The following is a 17,299-nucleotide window of genomic DNA, read 5'->3' as shown; positions in this document are numbered from 1 at the left end:
AAGTTGCCTCTTTTGTAATCGCCATGGAAAACTGACAAGTGTTCTCAATAACTTAACTGTTATGTTGAAAATAGACCCTGACTTTTAAAGAACCATATTCATTCATTTATCCAACAAATATTTAGTGGGTCCCTCCTATGTACTATTTAGGGCTCTGTCATATCACAAAACAAAATAAGGAGGGCGAGAAAAAAAATGGCTAGAAGGGTAAATACAAATGAGCAATTATTCTTTAGCAACCTAATATAAATGCTTTCTATTTCTTTATTGTGTGGTTTAAACTATACGATACTAGTGCTTGGTGAATTAACTGTTAGAGGCTTCCCAGAGTCCCTAGTCATACTCTGGCTGTCTCATTGTTACGGAAGTATCTGAATGGCGTTATCCATTTGTCCTTTCTCAGCCCAGGAACAAAGGCCTCCAGTTTGCCTCTGAAGCGTTTTCCTGCAGTAGGTGCACAACTGGCTGTCCTCCCTGCTCTGAGACCCCCAGTCTGCAATGTTCCTGCTCTGTCCGGAGCAGCATTCTTATTACCTGTGAGTCTGAGATTCCACTAGCCACAGAGCATGTACAAGGGAAATTTTCTGGAAGGATTCTGTAGGCAGCATTGCCACATGTGAAGTGCAGTCTTTGTTTCTTAATAGTGAGTTTATCCTAATTAAACAAGATTTGTATTTGAATGTGACATCTCTGGTATGTTCTGTTACAATTTTTTTCTTTATTATTTTTACTTTTAAATCTTTATTGTACAGAGTATTAGAGATGTCCCTCTTCCCCCAGTCCTCTTTTGCTCCCCTCCACCTAGTTCCCACCCTGCCCCAGGCCTTCACCATCCTACTGTGTCCATAGGTAATCTCTTCCCCTCCCTGCTTCCTTCTGAGATTCATCAGTCTGTTCCATGTTTCCATACTTCTGATTCTATTTTATTCACCAGTTTATTTTGTTCATTAGATTCCTTGTTCGTTTTTTTTTATTTTTAGATTCAATTGTTGATAGATATGTATTTATTACCACTTTATTATTCATATTTTTTATCTTTTCTTCTTTTCCTTCTTCTTCCTCTTCTTAAAGAATACCCTTCAACATTTCATGTAATACTGATTTGGTGGTGTTCTCTAGCTTTTTCTTGTCTGTGAAGCTCTTTATCTGACCTTCAATTCTAAATGATAGCTTTGCTGGGTAATCTTGGTTGTAGGTCCTTTCTATTCATCACTTTGAATATTTCTTGCCACTCCCTTCTGGCCTGCAAAGTTTCTGTTGAGAAATCAGCTGACAGTCATATGGACTCTACCTTGAAGGTTACTGTTTTTCTCTTGCTGCTTTTAAGATTCTCTGTCTTTTGCCCTTGGCATTTTAATTATGATGTGTCTTGGTGTGGGCCTCTTTGGGTTCCTCTTGTTTGGGACTCTCTGTGCTTCCTGGACTTGTAAGTCTGTTTCTTTCACCAGGTAGAGGAAGTTTTCTGTCATTATTTCTTCAAATAGGTTTTTAATATCTTGCTCTCTCTCTTCTACTTCTGGCACCCCCATGATGCAAATGTTGGTACACCAGAAATTGTTCCAGAGACTCCTTGCACTATCTTCATATTTTTAGATTCGTTTTTCTTTTTGTTCTTCTGATTGGGTGTTTTCTGCTTCCTCATATTCCAAATTGTTGATTTGGTTCTCGGAATCCACTACTCTACTCTTAAATCCTTGTAAATTATTCTTTACTTCAATTAGTGTATGCTTAATTTCTGCCTGTTTTTGTTCATGTCTTTGATATTCTTATTTATTAAGACCTTTGATGGTCTCATGAAGATTTTCGGGTAACCCTATAACCATCGTTTTGAACTCTGTATCTAGTAGTTTGCTTGCTTCCACTTCTTTTGTGATGTTTTGTCTCCGCATTTTGGCTGCTTCCCTGTGTTTGTTTCTGTGTATTAGAGCTGCTATGTCTCCTGGAATTGGTAGAGTGGCTTTGTGTAGTAGGTGCCCTGTAGGACAAAGTGGCTCAGCCTCCCCATCCCCCTGAGCTGGGCACTCTAGGTGTGTCCCTATGTGGACTATGTGCACAGTCTTGTTGTAGTTGAGACTTGATTGCTATTGGCATCACTGGGAGGAACTGGCCTCCAGACCAATTAGCTGTGAGGACCAGTTGTGTCTACAGTGGAAGAGCTACTGTGCAGGAGACAACCCTTTGGAGCAGGACTTGCTTCAGTGGGGCTTTGGTGCTCACTGAGTCTACCCCTTGGGTGTGTCACCTGTGGATGTGTAGAGTTGTAATCTGCTATGGTCTGAAGCTGTCCACAGGGTGCACTGGGTCTGTGGCCTCCTGGGAGGTGCAAGGTCAGCCACTGCCTGGGCCACCTGGCAGGAGCTACAGAGGGATCTGCAGATGGCTGCTACTTTTATTGGGCTTGGAGATGCCCAGGCGAGGCCCTTCTGAGAAACAAGGCAGGCTGCTGCCAGTGCTGGGTCTTGGGCTTTTTGTTGATAGGTTTGAGGCATGCTAATGGAAACTCAGATATGGCTGCTAGTCAGCCCTGGGAGAGGGGAGGTCCTAGCACAGGAACAACGACCCCTGTAACCACCCCCATCTGGGAGAAAGCTGCCCTGAGTTCCTGCCCTGATGCCAGTTCCTGTCCATATGTCCTGGTTCCCCCAATGCCGTCACACAGCAATGGAGCTCAGAGGAAGTGCGAAGTTCATGCACTGGCCCTTTAAGAGAGACTACCTCAGTCTCCAGCAGCCTTAGTGTCACTCAGCCACAATCTCCATTGGTTTTCATAGCCTGTAGTTACAGGGACTTCTCTTCAACACTGGAACCCTGGGATGGGAGTGTGGTGTGGGGCTGGGACCCCTTGCTTCTCACAGGAGGCCTCCCAATTAAAAAAACATCACATTCCACCCCTCCTACGGGTTTCAGTGTGATTTCTTCTTTATTTCTCTAGTTGTGGTACTTCATTCAGCCAGATTTCAGGCGGTTCTGAATGATGGTTATTCTGTATTTTAGTTGTAATTTTGATGTGGTTATGGGAGGCGGCGAGTACAGGCATTTACCTACGCTGCCATCTTTGTTCTCTCTCACAAGAGATAATTTAAATGGCCCCAATAAGTAATGAATTATGCTGCTATATAATAGCCATTTGGAGTCCAGTTGTGGAGACAGAGAAGAATGCTGGGTTATTAATTCTGGCCAATTATCAGTCAGTTTAAGCATGCATTTCCAATGATAGGGTGTGAGGAACAACTGAATCAAGAAAATGCAAGTCTGCGTGCAGATCTGGGTAACAGGAGTGCTACTTGGGTCTGACAAATGTTGAGATGTCAGTGCTCCTATATAATAATAGAGGAATATGCACATTGTCTGGGACGCCATAATGTCACAACCGCTCAGCAGGAGGCATGCACAGTAGAAGCAGGTGGGCGGGGACTGCCATCACCAGGAGGGCCTCCATGCAGCCCAGCCCGGGGTGGCCCCCGGCGGAGGTGCACGCAGGCCTGCCCAGCGCTAACGTGATGCTGCCTGCGTGCGTCCCCGCCCAGTTTATTAATAAATTTATATATTATTTTCATATACATTTTACTAATTTCCTTTCATCTCTGACACTTCTATTAGAGAAAGGGGAAATAGCAATATTAAAATATTTCCTCTAATTAATCCCCTTTTAATATGCACAAATTTCGTGCACTGGGCCACTAGTATAATTATAAGCCTTCAAAAATAACCATAAGACTACATGCCGGGGTGGGGTGAGGATGGAATGGGGGATGGGAAGGTATGGAAAGGAGGGAATCAAATTTAGTTAAGAAATCCTAAGTCAGGAAATAAAATAAGTTAATGGTAATTCACCCATCTTGCCTATGTGTAGTATTCAAAATACTGAGCTGCCCAGCCCAGCCTGGAGGGAACTGTGGCAGGACAGTTACATCCCATTATGATGCCGTGAGCATCACTAAATATAAAATACTAGGGGCCCGGTGCACGAAATTTGTGCACTGGGTGTGTGGGGTGGGGGAGTGTCCCTCAGCCCAGCCTGCCCCCTCTCACATACTGGGAGCCCTCAGGCGTTGACCCCCATCACCCTCCAATCGCAGGATCGGCCCCTTGCGAAGGCCTGACGCCTCTGACAGAGGCGTCAGGCCTGGGCAGGGGACCCTCATTTCCCCCCATCACTGGTTCTGCCCCCAGCCCAGGCCTGATGCCTCTGGCCCAGGCGTCAGGCCTGGGCAGGGGACCCCCAGACCCCTCCGATTGCTGGCTCTGCCCCTTGCCCAGGCCTGATGCCTCGGCCAGAGGCGTAGACCCCCATCACCCTCCGATCGCCTGATCGGCCCCTTGCCCAGGCCTGACGTCTCCACCAGAGGTGTCAGGCTTGGACAGGGGACCCCCATCTCCCCCTGATCACTGGCTCTGGCCTCCGCCCAGGCCTGAGGCCTCTGGCCCAGGAATCATGCCTGGGCAGGGGACCCCCATCTCCCTCTGATCGCTTGCTCCACCCCCCACCCAAGCCTGACGCCTCTGACCCAGGCTTCAGGCCTGGGCAAGGGGACCATCATATCCCCCCAATCCCCGGCTCCGCCCCCCACCCAGGCCTGATGCCTTGGCCAGAGGAGTTGACCCTCATCACCCTCCGATCACCAATCACCAGATCGGCCCCTTGACCAGGCCTGAGGCCTCCGGCATAGGTGTCAGGCCTGGGCAGGGGACCCCCAGCTCCCCGCGGTTGCATGCTCCGCCCCTGCCCAGGCCTAATGCCTCTGGCCTAGGCATCCGGCCCGGGCAGCGGGGACCCGCAGCTGCAGCAGCCCCACGATCGCGGGCTCCGCTTTAGGCCCAGGCAAGGGACCCCTAGCTCCCGGGACTGCCAGCTTCGACCGTGCCCAGCTCCCATCGCTGGCTCCACCCATACTTCCTGCTATCACTGGCCAGGGCGGAAAAGGCACCTGATTCGGCCCTGGGGCCGCCTTTGCCCTGCCCCCCAGCTCTTAGCTCCCCCCTGGGTTTCCGATCACTGTCAGTGGCAGGGGGCTTCTTCCTGCTTTCCCTTTCGCCTCCCTGCATTGTGCCTACATATGCAAATTAACCGCCATCTTGTTGGCAGTTAACTGCCAATCTTAGTTGGCAGTTAACTGTCAATCTTAGTTGGCAGTTAACTGCCAATCTTAGTTGGCAGTTAATTTGCATATAGCCCTGGTTAGCCAATGAAAAGGGTAGCGTCGTACGCCAATTACCATTTTTCTCTTTTATTAGTGTAGATGTCCCCTCTTCCTCCCAGGCACAGGAGCACCTGTGTCATCCCTTTAATAAGAAACAGGCTTAGAGATTACTTAGGACACTCTGCAAGGGAAGAGTCGATTTTGAACTCCAGTGTGCCTGGCTGTCTTTAAAGTGTATTAATTCTTGCAAGTTTAATCCTTTGAATGAGCCACATTTTCTACATTCCTTGATCATTTAAACCTGAATGCCCCATGCAAGTACCCTGCAGCTCTGGTGGTCAGACTATTTTCATTAGTCCCAGAGGCAGCACATCTGTGGGAGGTCAAAGAGGAAATAAGAGTTGACACAAGGATCCCTCATTAATCTCCAATAAAAATAGAAATTTCTCTGATTCTTTCAAAGCATTTTACGATTGTCTAGAGGCTAAAACTCTACCCCTTGTTACAAAATTATTGATGGGTAGACATTAGATATGCAACCCTCAATGTGAAATCTTTTTTGTTTAAAAAATATTTTTATTGATTTAAGAGAGGAAGGCAGAGGGAGAGAGAGATAGAAACATCAATGATGAGAGAGAATCATTGATTGGCTGCCTCCTGCACAACCCCAGCGGGGACTGAGCCCCCAACCCGGACATGTGCCTGACTGGGAATTGAAACATAACCTCCTGGTTCATGGGTTGAAGCTCAACCATGGAGCCATGCCAGCCAGGCTCAATGTGAAATCTTCAACATTGCCCTTTTAGCTGATTTTTGTGGCCTTGGAAAGGTTATAAATGAGAAGAATCACAGCTGCCCTATGGTCTAGAAGTGAATTCCGACCAGATCCACTCTACTTGTTTTGCCACATCTGTTCTTATTTTAGAGGACAAAAAGTTAAAAACAACCTTAGTTCACCATTATCCTTCACTACCAGGCTGGTTTTCTTGAGGGCAGGGCCGTATTTTGCCCCTTCCGTGCCCCAGGCCTGACCCTGTGATCAGCACACAGTAAGGCTTATAAACATATGCTGAATAGAACTGAACTTGGATGATTTAATCTATTTTAAAATATTTTTAAACACATTCAAACAAAAGTTATTCGCTTGTGCTCATTTCATTGTTTAATTATTGCATTCCATCCTTTGTGCAGTCCAATAAAGGAACAGCACACAGAACATACTTTGGCCAACAGCAAGATTAAAATAAAAGTTCCCTTAAATGTGATTTGTGAGGTCTCCCTTATTTAGCAGTAGGTCCTAAAGCCAAAGACAAGGCCACCTGACAATGGCAGGCCAGGCTGAGGGCTCTGCGCTTGGCCTCCGGCCTCACTCCCACACACCTGGCCACACCCAAACCCTGTTTAACACCACAGGGGAGAGGAAGGTCAGTTTTGAGTAGGGGACAAGATTTAAGTTGTCAGGGAAAGCCAAATGAGCAAATGAAAAATACATAAGAATTAGAAGCAGTTTAGATTTTATAACCTAAGGCAACTCACAATCTGTCCTCCAGAAAATGGCTATGAATGAAAACCCGGGATTTTCTCTTGGACAACCTCCGCCTACCATTACTTGGGAGGGATGAAAGCCCAGGCCCCAGTAGCACCTGGCCTTGGTTGAAGATGTGCTTCGTGGCTCACTAGGTGGGCTATTGTAGGTAATATTCAACTTCTCTGAGTTCCAGGGGCCTCCTTCCTAAAAGGGCATTGATGCGAAGGGGCTCTGGCTTAGAGGGTGTGGGAGGGGAAATGAGATGATCTGACCAGTGTGGACCTCAGAGGGCAAGTGCTCAGGGACAAGGCTCTGTAGCACTCGTCCCAGCACAGTCATCACAGCGCAGTGAACCGGCAGGTGAAGGGAGCCTTAGGCCTGGAGCCTCCTCTGTTTACTCTCCTTGAGCAGAGCACCCCCTGCTGTTAGTCCAAGGCGGTCTTCCCTGGTTCCCTCAGGACCTGGTCTGTGTTGGCAAGTCAGGGGAATGAGGCAGGATGGAGGTTCCCTTTGAATTCACCCAGGTCTCAAAACTAAGCATTTCTTCTAGAATAATATCCAAGTATTGCCTCCTCAGTTACAGAAGTACCATCAGGGCAGGATCCCCTTCTTGTCAGTGAGCCTGCACTGAGGGGCAACCAAGTGGTGACACCATTACCGGCAGTGCTTTAAGCTTGCAAGACCCTGGGGCCATCAAACAGACTGGATTTGCACTGTGGTTACTGCCTTTTTTTTATTATTTTTTTTTTAGTATCATTTTGCCAAGTGCTTGGTCAATATTAAATGTTGTTGCTATTTTATTCTTTCCATGTGGGTCACCCAAAACTCTAGTATTCTAACAGTGCAGGGAACACACATGGCCAGCGTGTCCTGTCACATGCAGAAAAGAGGGAGTCTCTAAGGGTATTTATGTGGGGCTGTGCCAGGACTGGAACTCAACTCACACAGGTGACTGGCTGCAGTGGGATGATGACCAGTACGTATGAGTACTTGCTGGGCAGGCCTCTCCTGAAGCAAGGTCCATGCATGGCATTTGGCATGAAGGGGAGGAGGGAGAGGCCAGAGGTAGGTTGATGAATCCAACACGGGAGAAAAGCTAAGGAGTAACAAACCGGAGAGTAGGCCCAAGAAACTTAGCAAGTAACCCTCCAGAACCAGTGGCCAGCAGAGGGCAGGGCATGTGTGTGCACAACTCCATGCCAGGGCTAGAGCTGAGTGACTACCTAAGCACAGGCTCTCACTCTCAAAGGGGTCACTGTATTGAGAACAACCACTTGAAGGTACTGAGGTAAGGAGTTATCATATGATAAAAATGAATATTTACAAATCCTATATAATAAAAGGCTAATATGCAAATTGACCAAACAGTGGAACAACCGGTCACTATGACGAACACTGACCACCAGGGGGCAGACACTCAATGCAGGAGCTGCCCCCTGGTGGTCAGTGCGCTCCCATAGGGGAGCACCACTCAGCCAGAAGTTGGGGTCACAGCTGGCGAGCACAGCGATGATGGCAGGAGCCTCTCTCGCCTCAGCAGCAGCTCTAAGGACCCGTCAGGGGATCTTTGATGTCAGTATTACTCGAGCCGGGCAGACCTTAGCCAGCAGTCGGACATCCCCCAATGGGTCCCAGACTGTGAAAGGGTGCAGGCTGGGCTGAGGGACCCTCCCACCCCCCCTCCCAGTGCACGAATGTTGTGCACTGGGCCTCTATTAAAGAAATAAAACCACTGACCTCAAAACATTTTTCTTTCTTTGCCTGGTGAAGCAGGCTTGCTATACCGGGAAGCAGAACTGGAAAGATGAATGTTTCCAAATATTCTTTGGGGGAACCTGAAACAAACAATAAGATGCCCAGCTGAAGATCCCAAAGGGCTGTCAACCTGATGGTCCTTGGGGGTGCAGTGAAGGAAACTTTATTCAGTGCAAAACAATTGTGATACAGCATAGCTGTGGGGCAGCCTGGGGCCAGGTCCCTTTCTGGCTAGACAGCTCTGCTCTGCACTGTTCAGGTGAGACATCTTTGGTGTTTCCACTCAGCTGGGGACACTCAGCCTTCTGTGTAAAGGGAAAGTGGGCTCTTAGAGCCAGAGGGGCTTCTATAGACAGAAGTCCCAGACCCTGATCCCTGATTGGTCTGTCCTCATGCAAATGAGGGATCCAAATCCTTGTCATTTGATTGGTCCAAAAGGCACTGCCCTGACTGGTCAGAATAGAGCTGGTCTGGTTGGTGGGCGATACACAGCTCCAGTTGGATGGGGAAAGCCTCAGTGCTATGGGTTGAAATAGGATCCCAGGAACTCCTTTATAAGGGTTAGCAGAAACAGCGCAGGTAGGCAGTTCAGGGTGGAGGTAGGCATTTCAGTGCAATCTTCTCCCTAAAGCATGGCTTGTGTGAGAGGCCCCTGTTTAGCAATGGTGGCTGGATTCTGCTTTTATCATTTGAGCCCAGTTAGTTATTGGGAACCCTTTTAGTAGGTGTCTTCTTTCTCAGGGCTTATGACCAAGTTAATCTGGGAGAAACATTTACTTCTGAACCAGAAAAAGAACTGTCCAGGAAATAACATGGCCTTCAGTATTACTTGAGGCTGCTGAGTGGGGCACTTCTGTAGTCCCATGAGGGTTCAGGCCAGGCACAGCCAGGCCAGTGAGGCTGGGGAAATGAGCACAGGATGTGGGGGGAACTAAAGTCAGAGAGGAACAGAGGGTACAGTGGAGAGAGCCCCATGGCCACGGTCATGATGGCGCTGATTGCCAAGGCCCAAAGCAGAGAGAACAGAACAAAGCAGTAGGAGAGGCCTGGCCCCAGGAGGCCCAGAAGAACTGGGGCGCAGGCAGGAGGCCTACGTCTCTGGCTTCAACCCACAAAGCAGGGCAGCATGGTATTTTCTTCTACTTCTCACATTTTTGCGCTTCTGTATTTAACACAGAATCAGAGTACGCTAGCTACTTATCATCATTATATTTCAACCTTAAAGATAAATCAATGGAACAAGGCCACTTCTTTTAATAATTAAAACAAGAACACATTTGTTATTTACGTAGTCTCTCTGTCTGTCCATCCCAACCCCACCTTGTGGTTTTGCAATGTTACAAACTCCAAACTAGGAAAGAGGAAATCTTCCTTACTTACAGGTTTTGGGATCAATTGTTTCCAATTTTATTTGAGTGCAAGGTATGTGTGAGTCTGTGGCCCATTGAGGAAACGGGTAACGGTGCTCTGCACTGAAACCACGGAAAAGTGTTTCTTCCATCGGTGAAACCTGCAGGAGTGGGGAAAATCAATTCATATAAATACAGTGGGGCCTTGACTTACGAGTTTAATTTGTTTCAAGACCGAGCTTGTTAAGGAGCTTGGTAACTCAAATTACTCTATCAACTCAATGCAAAAAATCGGCCGAGAGACAGCTGGTATCTCAAAAAACTCGTTAGTCGGGACAATCGTAAGTCAAGGCCCCACTGTAGCTTAAATAATTGCATTTTCTTTTATAACCTAACATAGGAATACAATTCTGCATCAGACTTTACGTTCTAGGGGGGCATATTAAGCACAAGTCTTAGATTTCTTCCCTCCTGAGACACATAAATGGCAAACGAAGAATACTCCTCTAATCGAAGAATACTAGGACCATCAGTGGATGAGAGATGTGCCAACATTTCCAGAAGAAACAGGAATTAAAGTTGTCATCAGGTAAGAGAGGGAAAGCAGCCACCCAGAATCCACAGTCTGAAACTGCCCGGAGGATGGGAGTCCATCTTCCCACCAGGATTCCCAAGGGCTTCATGCTCAGGGTTCAAGTCTTCAGAGGGTGAGAATGAAAAGGGGATGGTAATGAACAAGAGGGTTCAGTGAAAATCTGGCTGGGCCTCCACTGGTCTGCTGCCCACAGTTCCCCTCTGCTTGCTTCTGCCCCCTCAATATGTGTAAAGCTAGGCTCACAGCAGCATTTTCTATCCAGCTCTCCTTTCCAATGGCTCTTCTAAAAACAAATCTAAAAAACAGCCCTGGAAGGAGTAGAACTACTCAGGGTGCCATGCTCGTGGTCAAAAGATTAAAAAAAATTGACCATTCATTTGGAGGCTCCCTGCCTGCGGACCCTGAATAAAAGTCTTCCAGCGTCAGTCACTCCCCGTGAGCGCTCAGCCAGTGATTCTACTCACAGAACAGATGTATCTAGAAAACAAACCTATCTGCACAACAGTAGAAGAAAACCATACCAGCCAGATAGAAAAATCCACTCGGGTCCCCATTTTAAATTCTGAATAAACAGACAAAGCTTCCCACACAGATAAAGAACATTAACAGCATAAAGGACAAAGATCAGGATCTACAAAGAACAACTGACCTGGGAAGAAGCACAAATAATTCAGGGAAGGGACTGTGGTTAGTGTCTGCAGAGAAATGTGAGAAACAGTGCGTCCATAAAGCAAGAACAGGACGCCTTGAAAAAAGAACAATCCCAGGCCAAGACAGTTCTTAGACAAGGTTCTGTGACAGCAGCAGCTGTAGTAATGGACTGGAAATCTAGTCTTAGGTTTGGGTCCATTCCTGTGACTCTGCTGAAGTCCCTTCATCTCGCAGGGTCTTGCTTTATTTTAAACTCCATTAAGTTCCTATTTGCTCCAAGCAGACTGTGCAAGGGCCTCTTCCAGGCTGCTGTTCTCGCCCTCCTTCCTTAATGCAGGTGTCTTCTTGCCTGCTGGGGCACGCCTGGGGAAAACTGCGCTCTCTGCAACTGTCCCCAACATGGACATGTGGTGACTCCACTGTAAAGGCCTTTCTTACCCAGGATCTCATTTGAGCCACACAGAGCCACACAGTGAATTAGTCTAGGATTACCTGATCCATTTAACAGATGTGGAAACTGCGGCCTAAGAAGTTATGAAGTGCCCTTCAAGTCACACTGTTAGAAGCAGAGCTAGGACTGGCCCATGTTCCTGGTTCTAGCTCTAGTGTCTTTCCTAACTCATGACACTGTGTGACAGTCCCCAGCTATCAGTACTGTTCTCACTTGAGAGCTTTTCATTGAAGGCTCAGATGGGGCAATACTCACGGTAATCATGGCTTCTTGTTTGGTTTTGTATCCCTCTGGGAAGGGAGGCAGCTCAGCTTCATACTCTAAAAAGAGTGGGTGCAAACCATCAATTCCATACTCAATTGCAGTTTATGATGTAATTTTCTTTCCTCTAAGTAAAAATTCTTGTTTTATCTTGGTTGGGGTTTTTAGAAATGAAAAATAACTGGCCATTACAAGTTAATAATTAATGTGAAGTACCATATTTAAAATGAATGAGATAATTATTCACTTGTGTGAAGAGTCCAGGCTTTATGTAAAGAGTTTAAGACTTTTCCTGAGAGTACGAGTTTAGATTTTGACCCCAATTATGTAACTACAAGAGAATGAGGAGGGTCCTAGGAAGAAAACAGCATCCAGGGAGGAGAGGGGAGAGAAAAGGAGGAAAATGGGAGGGCAGGGCAGAAGCAGCAGCAGAGGGAAGACTCCTGTGCATAACTGGGGAAGCCAGCCCATAAGCCCTCACTACTCAGAGCACGGCCAGACCCAGCAGCACCTGCATCCCTGGGAGCTAGAAATCTGCATCTCAAGCCCGCCCCAGCCCTGCTGGACTTAACCAGCATTTAATAAGACCAGGGGGCTTGCACTGTACCCACAATGACGTTGGAGAAGTCCTGCTGTAAGCGCCAGCAGTGTCTCATCCTTGCAGCACGTTAGAATCACCTGGGAGCTTTTTGAAACTACTGTTTTGGCCCAATCCCAGAAATTTTGATTCAGTACTAGTAGGTCTGGGGCAAGAGCCTGGGAATCAGTGCTCTTAAAGTTCTCCAGGTGGTTCTCATATGCAGTGAGGTGGAGTACTACTGCCAGGTTTCAAGGCTGATCACAGCCCACCTGTTGGAGAGCTTCATGCACAGAACAGTCCACACGTGCTCTGCAGGTGACGCCGCTGAGAGAGGGCAGAAAATGCTCATGGTCATTTTAGTTACACCTCCAGGAAAGACTGACACAAGTATTTCTGGGAAGGTTAATGTCGTATAGTTGCTTTGCACTGATGAGAGAAAACAAAGTTTCTGGGCAAGAGGACATTAATGAAATATAGTTGTCCTGGACACAAGTTTTATTTCATTATCTAGTTCCTTAAAGGACAGTAGAGCATTTCTAAGCAAAAACATTTTTTAAAAAATTCCTAGGTAGCAGGTTGGAGACAAGTATACCAGGTGGCAGGTGATAAGCAATTTTGATTCCCAAAATAACAAATTATCACAAACTTCCTTAAAACAACACAAATGTATTATCTCAGCTCCTGTGGTCAGGAGTACTGAGACCAAGGTGTTGGCCCTGGCTGTGACCTCATCTGAGGGCTGGGTCCTCGGCAAGCGCCATGGTTGCTGGCAGGATTCAGTTTCTGTCAGTCTGGGTCCCCATTTCCTTGTTGTCTGTTGGTGAGGACTGCTCTCAGCTCCTAGAGGCTGCGCTCAGGGCCTTGTCACAGGGCAGTTCACGTGGTCATTCGCTCATTGCAGGCAAGCAGAAGTGTCTTCTGCTTCAATCTCTTAGTTGAGGTGCGCACCTGATTAGGTCAGGCCCACCTATAATGATCTCTCTAATTTAAAGTCAACTGATTACAGACTTAATTACTTCTGAAAAGTCTCTAAACAGCAATGTCTAGATTAGCGACTGATCAACTAACTGGGAGGTAAGTGCACTCAGTGAACAAAATACCGGCTCCTCCACAAAATACCGACTTCTGCGCATGGGCCACAAAGTTTCAATCGCACTGTACATGCACACCCACACGTGGTATTTTGTGGAAAAGCCACACTCAAGGGGCCAAAGAGCCGCATGTGGCTCGCGAGCCGCAGTTTGCCGACCACAGCACTAGGGGAATTTTTGGGGCTGGGCCACTAAGAATACTGCCCATCACAGTAGTTCTAGCTCTACCACTTTTTTTCCCTTTCAAACAAGCATGCAGATTCACCCTTTCCCCAACCTTTTGAGAATCACCAAAATAGTGTGAAAGCTATTTATCTGAACTTAAGATTTATACAGCTCTATAGCTTTATCTGATTACCAGAGCTTATAAGAGCTTGTAAGAAAATTCCAAATAATACAGAGATGTCATGTAAAGAGTATAAATCACACATAATGTCTTTACAACCAACAGCCTTTGTTAGATTTGGCATAGGTCCAACCTAATCTTTTCAATGTACTTACTAATATACATATGTAATACATTTATTTATTTTAGATCTATACTAGGTCAAATCATCCTAGAACCTGTAACAGTGTCCTTTTTCTTAACAACTCATACTACTTTTACCCTTTTTTGAAATTTGTAAAAATTAATCTCTTTAATAGACTGTGTGTTTTGTGACTAAATTACCTGGGTCTGTCTGTGCTCACCATCATATTCCCACAGAATACTTCTGAATGAATGAACCAAACAGTATGGAAAATTACTTTTGACCCTTGACCTACTGATTCATTCATTGATACTTACTGAGAGCCCACTATGTTGAATCTTTCAAGGCTGCTAAAGTATTATGTGCCACATTTATTCAGCCAGTGTACTCTTTTTAGTTGTTGTTAATCCTCACCTGAGGATATTTTTTCCATTGATATTTTAGAGAGAGTGGAGGGGTACAGAGAGAAGCATCGATTGCCTCCTGCACGCAACCCCGCCCCCCCACCCCCCCACCCCTGGGATCTAACCTGTAACCCAGGCACGGTTCATGTCTTTGACCAGGAATTGAAGCCAAGGCCCTTCTTTGTGCTGGCCGACGCTCTAACCATTGAGCAACATCACCAGGGCAGGGAATTTGCTTTTTAAATGTATATTTCCTAACAGAATGTAATACTTACCTCGAAGATAGGATTTCCCCCAAATCCTATTTCTCATGTTTGTTGTGAGAAACTAAATTTACTATGTTTGTTATAGAAAACTGCACTTGTTAGAATGTTTTAAGAAATTGGGCTTATTCCTCTAAGTTATAATAGTCATTAGTGTGCCAGTGTGTACAATTCACCATCTTGATCTCGTTAACTTCATGCTGTAACTCTATCAAGTCCCTTGTTTTTCAGAGAGCACCCTTCCTCTTTGCTTTCTCCCTACAGGCCTGTTTGACTAAAATAAATCTCACGATTCTAAAACACAATGCAAAGCATGTTTCTTTGTCAACAATAACACATATGTATTGAGCACTTCTAAAATGTCGGGCACATGCTGAGCTCCTCTGCACACACCATCCTGACCCTCACAACAGGCAGGTACAGGGTGACTCCTCTCATAGGTGAAGCTGGGCAGCTTCGCTAACAAAACACCGCTAGCAAGTTGTATCATGACGAGCTATTTGGCTCTGAAAATGGAAAGCTCTGGGGAAAAGACAGCCACAAAGCAACGTGCAAATATCTGACTGGATTCTTTAGGGTAGAGTGATTAGCACCAAGGAGCTAAGGACCAATGGGTACAAGATTTTCTGAATATAATGCAACGTATGCACAGAGAAGGAATGCGAGCACTGGATGGGTTAGAATGGATAGCCTTTGAGGGCATTTATCACTCTTGAGCCCACTGTTCTCTTCCTCCTCTGTATTTCCCACTTTTCTCAATTCATCATTCTCTCCGACCTGGACCCATATACTATGCATTCATTCTTTTTTCCACTCAACAAGCATTTGCTGACCCGTATGGTAGCCACTAGCCACAGGTGGCTATCTAAATTTATTAAAATTAAGTAAAATAAAAAATTCAGTTCCAAAACTGTACTAACCACATTTCAAGTGCTCAATAACTGCATGTGGCTAGTGGCTACCACACTGGAAAGTTCTACTGGACAGTGCTGTCAGATAGCTGAGGTAGTGATGGAGCCACAAGAATGAAAAAGCTGAGTTCTTGACCTTGAGGAGCTTACAGCCTGGAGCTGAGGAGCTTACATTACTTTTTTTTTGGTTTTCATTTGCTGATGTTTATTTCATTTATCTACAAAACTAGGGACCACAATAACAGAATTCTGTACGAATATAAGATAGAAATATAACATTAATTTGTTTTATTGGCCTAGTAATAAGCAACTAGATAGAGAAATGGGGAAAATATACTATTTTTAGTAGAAAAATATCTATAATTTTTTTTTCTCTTTTTATTAAGGTATTACATATGTATCCTTATCCCCCCATTCCCCCACTCATGCCCTCACCCCCCTGTTGTCTGTGTCCATTAGTTAGGCTTATATGCATGCACACAAGTCCTTTGGTTGACCTCTTCCCCTTACCTCTACTTTCCCCTACCTTCCCTCTGAGGTTTCACAGTCTGATTGATGCTTCTCTGTCTCTGGATCTGTTTTTGTTCATCAGTTTATGTTGTTCATTAGATTCCACAAATGAGTGAGATCATGTGATATTTATCTTTCTCTGACTGGCTTATTTCACTTAGCATAATGCTCTCCAGTTCCATCCATGCTGTTGCAAATGGTAAGAGTTCCTTCTTTTTTACAGCAGCATAGTATTCCATTGTGTAGATGTACCACTGTTTTATAATCCACTCATCTGCTGATGGGCACTTAGGCTGGTTCCAAATCTTAGCTATGGTGAATTGTGCTGCTATGAACATAGGGATGCATATATCCTTTCTGATTGGTGTTTCTGGTTTCTTGGGATATATTCCCAGAAGTGGGATCACAGGGTCAAATGGGAGTTCCATTAAAAAAAAAAAGATACATTACTTCTTCAGGGCTAACATTATTGAGCTCTTGCTGTCAGTTTTCTACTTTCTGTGACCATCCAGGTGCATCCTCCTAACACCATAAACTAGGTACCATCATTACGCTCACTTCAGCGAGAGAGTAACAAGTTAAATAACTTGACCAACGTACACGGGGTATTTTGTATAGCGCCTCATGATCAGGGGGATGTATGCAGGGCCGCAAAGAAGGCGGGGACCCATTTGGGGATCTTAGGGGAAGGTTAGAAGTGCAGAGGGATTAACCCCAAGTCTGCCTGGCCCATGCTCCTTCAGCATGTGGGCCACAGATTATCCACATCAAAACTCCCCCGGTGCGCATGCAAGGCAGGTTCCTGAACCCCGTTAGGAACTCTGTGGGCGGGTCCTGGGAACTCAGGTGTGAATGAACCTGTTCACTGAATAGGTTCGCGCATCCTGGTCCACACCGCCTGGCCATTGCACTGCTTCCGCCACTCGGCCCCACACTTGCCACCGACTGCGGATGGACGCTGGCGGCCGCGCCGCATAATCATAAGCAGGCCCTCCAGGCCTGTTTCCGGGGTATAAACGGGCTCCGCGGGTCAGCGGCGCGGCCGCCAGGGGGCCTCGCGCGTCAATCACCCCCGCGGCCCATCCCTGCCCCGCCCCGTCCTGGCCCCGCGGCGCCGCCTACCCTCGCAGATCCGCTCCCACAGGGTCCTGCCCGGCGGCTCCGCCGGCTGCTCGAGGGCCGCGGGGCACGCGGTGGGAACGGACTCCAAGGAGCCGGCCCGCTCCTCGTGCTGCGCGGCGCGGCTGCCCACCCTCCCAGGCGCCGCCATGGTTTCCACGGCAACCGCACTCCCGCCGGCCACGACCCGGAAGAACTGGAACGCGCGGGTGATGGGCCC

At 46.7% G+C, this 17,299-nt stretch overlaps 1 protein-coding gene across 3 annotated transcripts in view; it reads right to left on the bottom strand.

The window, feature by feature from the left end:
• The window catches only part of IQCK (IQ motif containing K), a 142,736-nt gene extending 125,488 nt beyond the window's left edge, over positions 1-17,248 (bottom strand). For all 3 annotated transcript variants that reach the window (XM_059691986.1, XM_059691988.1, XM_059691987.1), the window contains exons 1-4: positions 17,083-17,248; positions 11,726-11,790; positions 9,805-9,934; positions 8,407-8,504 (exon numbers count right to left, since the gene is read on the bottom strand). In XM_059691986.1, the coding sequence (XP_059547969.1) occupies positions 8,407-8,504; positions 9,805-9,934; positions 11,726-11,790; positions 17,083-17,230 (441 nt within the window). In that variant the 5' untranslated portion in view covers positions 17,231-17,248. The remainder of the gene's footprint in view (positions 1-8,406; positions 8,505-9,804; positions 9,935-11,725; positions 11,791-17,082) is intronic.
• Between the last annotated feature and the right edge of the window lie 51 nt (positions 17,249-17,299).

The sequence above is a fragment of the Myotis daubentonii genome, chromosome 4 (genome assembly GCF_963259705.1).
Source record: "Myotis daubentonii chromosome 4, mMyoDau2.1, whole genome shotgun sequence".
Lineage (NCBI taxonomy): Eukaryota > Metazoa > Chordata > Mammalia > Chiroptera > Vespertilionidae > Myotis > Myotis daubentonii.
The sequence above is the reverse complement of the archived record's forward strand: the minus strand, read 5'-3'. Positions and strand labels throughout refer to the sequence as shown.